The sequence below is a fragment of the Pipistrellus hanaki genome, assembly GCF_964339955.1.
Source record: "Pipistrellus hanaki genome assembly, chromosome: 2".
Classification (NCBI taxonomy): Eukaryota; Metazoa; Chordata; class Mammalia; order Chiroptera; family Vespertilionidae; genus Pipistrellus; species Pipistrellus hanaki.
In genome coordinates, this window is record NC_140504.1 from 133663632 (window position 1) to 133668593 (window position 4962).

The following is a 4962-nucleotide window of genomic DNA, read 5'->3' on the forward strand; positions in this document are numbered from 1 at the left end:
CCCTGACTCCTGCCTCTCATGGTCCTTGTGACCTGGCCTTTCTCAGAGAAGCCTTGTGGTCTGAAGGGCCACCCGCATCCTCAGTCGCTCACTCCTTGCTCCCTGAGGAGCTAATGATCTGCTGTCACCTGACAGAATACCTGAGTGACAACTAAGTGCACGGACACATTCTTTCCTTCCGTGGGGATGCCGCCGGTGCCTTCTCGGTTGTTTTCACTGTGGGTAATTTGGATTACTTTGAGGTGGCCAACGGCCTGCCAGCAGCCATGTTCTCAGGTTGTGTTTTTTCCTGTCTCAAGTCAGGAACCCATCTCACCCTTCACTGTCTCACACCCAGGATGACAACTGTGGGCCATCAGTCAAGTTCAGTCAGTGTCTGTGGAAGTAATCAATGACCCAGGCCACACCCTTGCCCCTCTCGAACTTTCTCTTTCCTAATCTCGTTTCTGGGGTAACCAATTAATATGGAGAGAGGCAAAAATCCCATCAGGTTGAGGGGTTTAGACCAGGGATTCTGATTGGACGCTAGCAATTGAGAAGGTGTATAAAAACCTCAGGCACCAGTGGAGAGAGTCAGAGTCCTTCAGCTCTGCAGTCAGGGCCCTGGTTCTCCACCAGGTCTGAGATCTGAGCTCCAGCCACGCCGGTCACAGCAGGTAAGGAACCGACCTCAGCTAAGGAGTCAGCCTCCTGGTGGCACGAAGCCTGACCTGGCACGGAGAGCTTTTCATATTCTTCCTTTTTTCCCAACCGGGGGACAGGCTTATCGAACTGGAGGCTTTGGGGGTGCAGGTCATCAGGTTGATCATTGGCCCTGAGCTGATTCCTCTGAGGGATGGGGAGACAGACGATGGGGGTGCAAATGCTTGGCCTGACATGGATGTCTTGTTCTCCAGTCTTTTCTGCAGGATTCCTTTCTGAGCACCTTGAAGATGAGCATGCAGACCCCGCCCACACTCCTGGAGCTGGCAGCAAAGCGCCTGCTGAGGGACCAGGCCTCGGCCATCGCAGCTCTGGAGCACCTGCCCGCCGAGCTCTTCCCGCCTCTGTTCATCCTGGCCTTCCATAGTAGACGCCACCAGGAGTCCCTGAAGGCGATGGCCCAAGCCTGGCCCTACCCAGTCCTCCATCTGGGGGGCCTGATGCAGCGGCCTCTGGTCAAGGTCCTAAAAGCCGTGCTGGATGGGCTTGACGTTCTGCTTGCCCAGGAGGTTCGCCCCAGGTAAGGCTGCTCCCGGTGCCTGGTAGGGTCCTGGGCATCCCGGAGACAAAGGGGGTCAGGGCGTGTGGAGGGCCTAAGGGGACCCAGGTTTTCTGAAGGTGCCAGTGAGGGTAGGGAGCCCTGGCACACTGCTGAGCTCACTGGGGATTGGAGCACTGTCTACTGGGCATGGGCACCTCCAAAATGTGCCCTGCCTCCTCCCAGTGGTAGTTAATGGTACATGAAGTGCTGAGCAGGAGGGATGGAAGGAGAGGAGCAAAGCAAAACAAGGGGCAAGGGAGATACTGACCTTGAGAATCAAAGTTAAGGTCAGGGTTTGGGGAGAGTCTGGTTGTTGCCTCAACTCAGATGCTTAGTCTCATTCTGACCTGCCCTCATTCAGTGGATCTTTTTTTAAAAACATTTTTCATTGATTTCAGAAAAGAGGGGAGAGGTAGAGATAGAAATCTTAATGATGAGAGAGAATCATTGATCTGCTGCATACTAACACACACACACACACACGTAGGCACACACATACACACACGCACGCACACGCGCGCACGCACGCACGCACGCACACACAAGCACACACACTGGGCCTTGAGCGTGCAACATAGACACATATCATGACTGGGGATTGAACTGTGACCTCACCCACTGAGACACACTGTCAGCCAATGTCATGTAGACCTGAATGAATCTAGACTAATGGCCTGCTTTCCCCACAGGAGATGCAAACTGCGGGTGCTGGATTTAAGGAACCTGGGTGCAGACTTCTGGAGAAGGTGGTGTGGATACAGTACCCAGAAGCCCTCAGCGATGGTACCAGTGGCTGTGCACAGGTCCAGCCCCAACACGGAGCACCCCTTAGCTCCCGTGGAGGTGTTCCTAGACCTTAACTTCAACGAAAGGGACAGATATGCATTTTTCATGTACGTCATCCAATGGGCCCAGCGGAGGAAAGGGCTGGTACACCTGTGCTGCAAGACACTGAAGATTTCTGAGGTGCCCTTCCAGAGGGTGAGGAAGGTCCTGGATGCGGTGCAGCTGGACTGCATCCAGGAGGTGGAAGTGAACTGCATTTGGGACCTGCCCACCCTGGGGAAGTTTGCTCTTTACCTGGGGCAGATGAGGAACCTGCAGAAACTCTCTCTCTCCCACATCCAAGTGCTGAGTGAGGAGGATGAGGATGAAAATGAGGAGGAGAATGTGGAGGAGAATATGGAGGAGGAGGAAGAACTGGAGGATGAGGATCAGGAGATGGGAGAGGAAGAAGAGTCAAAGGGAGAGGAGCAGGAGGAAGAGGAAGGGGAACAGGAGTGGAATGAGGAAGAGGAGTGGCAGAGGGAGGAGCAGGAGCAGCAGGAGCAGCAGGAGGAGCTAGAGGAACAGGGATCCTTTTCCCAATTCCTCTCTCAGATGCTCAGGCTGCAGCACCTCCGTGAGCTCGACATGGATTCCCCCTACTTCCTCCGAGGCCGTCTGGACCAGATGCTCAGGTGAGCTGTGTAACAGTGGATGCAGCCCTAGAATGTAAAGGGAGTGGTGTTGTTAGATGTTTTGAGGGTGATATCCCATGAGCACCCAAAGAAAGCATGTTTTGAAATCAACCTGTCAGGATGGGTAACAGTACTGGCTCAATGAGGGACCCAGTGAGCCTGGGTGTGTTTATTCTTCCTTAGGGACAGAAGTCTAAGTGATGAGGTGTTGGGAAGAGGGTTGGGAGGAGGCAGAGCCACATCAGATGGAGCATTTTCAGACATAAGCTCTGTGCCCACCAGCCACGTGAACACACGTGCGCCTCTCAGATTCCCCATCTGTCAGAGATGGTTTTGGGTACCAGGAAGGTCATTAGCAGAAAGGACAGGCATGATTCTGCAGCCAAGGAAGCGGGAGTGGAAAGGATTGCAGAGTGACCAGTGGTTTGTGGTGCTGTATGGATGGAAGTCACCTCTGCACACTGGTCTCCCCAGTTGATGTTGCAGAATCTTCCTCTGGTTTACTCTCTCCCCTTTCTTTAAATCCTCAAAGGAGGATGGTGTTTTTTTCTATGAATTTTAGAAAGTTAAGTGGAAGTGGAGAGAGAGAGGGAGAGAGAGAGAGAGAGGGAGAGAGAGAGAGAGAGAGAGAGAGAGAGAGAGAGAGAGAGAGAGAGAGATGATGTGAGAGAGAAACCATTTGTTGCTCTCAGCAAATGCCTCAAACCTGAGCTGGGCATTGAAGCAACAATTGAGATCTGTGCACTTGACCTTGACTCAAACCTGAGACCCTTGAGTGCAAAGGGAAAGCTTTATTCCCTGATTCAAACAGGCTAGGGCCCCTTGAGTTCCCTATGAATTAGAATCTCGTGTGGTCAAGATGTCTGGTGCCTGGAGCCAAGAAGTGGACAGAGGGAGCCTGAGCTGACAGGATGGTTGGTTTTGTCTTCCAATCATAAGATGCAGGGATGCCCACTTTGACCTAGACACTGTCAGGCTCTCTGAGCAGGTCCCCGGGGCGTCCCTATGTCCAGGCACCCTCCAGAGTGTAGTGCTCTGCTTGGCGGCTGAGGAGAGGAAGCTCTGGAGAAGTGGTGAACTTGACCCAGCCTAAAAGGAGACTGGGCTTCCTGGGTGTTTCCCTTCATAAAACTGTCAGGACAACTCTTGGCTTGGAGAAATCTGTCATGTCACACAAGGAGGCCCCCTCTACCCCCACCCCCACCCCCAGAACTAACCGCTCTGTGTCTCCACAGGTGCCTGCAGACCCCCTTGGAAAAACTTACCATAACGCATTGCCAGAGCCTGACCCATTCAGACCTGACACACCTGTTCCAGTGCCCGAACCTCAGGCAGCTGAAGTCCTTGGGTCTGTATTGTGCCAACTTCGCCGACTTTAGTCCTGAGCCCCTTCGAGTTCTGCTGGATGCAGTGTCACCCACCCTCCGGGATCTGTACCTCGATAAGTGTGCCATGGTGGACTCCCAAGTCGAAGCCATCCTGCCTGTCCTGAGCGGCTGTCACCAGCTCATTTCCCTCACCTTCTCTGAGAACTGCCTCTCCTTGGCCACCGTGGGGAAGCTGCTGCGTCACACAGCCGGGCTGCGCAGCTTAGAGCTGGAGCTGTACCCCGTCCCCCCGGAGTGTTACACCACCCAGGACACTGTCAGCCAGGACAGACTTGCCCTGGTCCGGGCTGAGCTGACGGGGATTCTGAGGGAGTTAGGACAGCCCAGGACCATCCTGCTTGCCACCAAGCACAGTGGCCACAGGGAGTTTTATGACATGGCATTTTCCTGACTGGGACCCCGTGCTGTGCCCCTGTAATGACCTTGCTCAGTGGGAGCACCTGAGCTTCTTTCTGGGCCTTTGGAAGCTGAAACCTGGGATCGGGGTGCATTATACTGGGGCCACCAGTGTGTCAGGTTCATGCTCAGTGTGAATGGGGAACAGGAGGGACACAGCCTGGGTTACAGGATGGCAGGGACAAAGGACGGGGACTTATTGGGACTTTCAAAGGCAAAGTGTCCTACAATCAGAAACATGAATCTCATATGCTTGGGGAGGGGCAGAATTGGGGCTTGAGCTTCTTGTGAGGGAGTGAATCCTAAGGTGGATTATTGTAAAGAAATGATCAGAAATAAAGACAATTTTAAAGGCAACCATCTGGTCCTCTTGTATGTGTTCACCTGTCTCCCCACTTTACATCTCAGGACCCTGCAGTTACTAATAAAAAAAATTTTTTTTAAAAAAAAAGAAGAAAAAGGTGGGGAGGGCTCA

The 4962-nt window shown here is 53.2% G+C and overlaps 1 protein-coding gene across 1 annotated transcript; it reads left to right on the forward strand.

Annotated features, from left to right (window-relative positions):
• Positions 1–932: 932 nt before the first annotated feature.
• On the forward strand, positions 933–4740 carry LOC311615667 (PRAME family member 8-like; the record flags this gene model as incomplete). The annotated part of the gene is made up of 4 exons (XM_084871038.1): positions 933–1222; positions 1933–2481; positions 2563–2703; positions 3939–4740. 4 exons carry the CDS (start codon positions 933–935, stop codon positions 4480–4482), a joined length of 1524 nt encoding a protein of 507 aa, XP_084727164.1. The 3' UTR covers positions 4483–4740.
• Between the last annotated feature and the right edge of the window lie 222 nt (positions 4741–4962).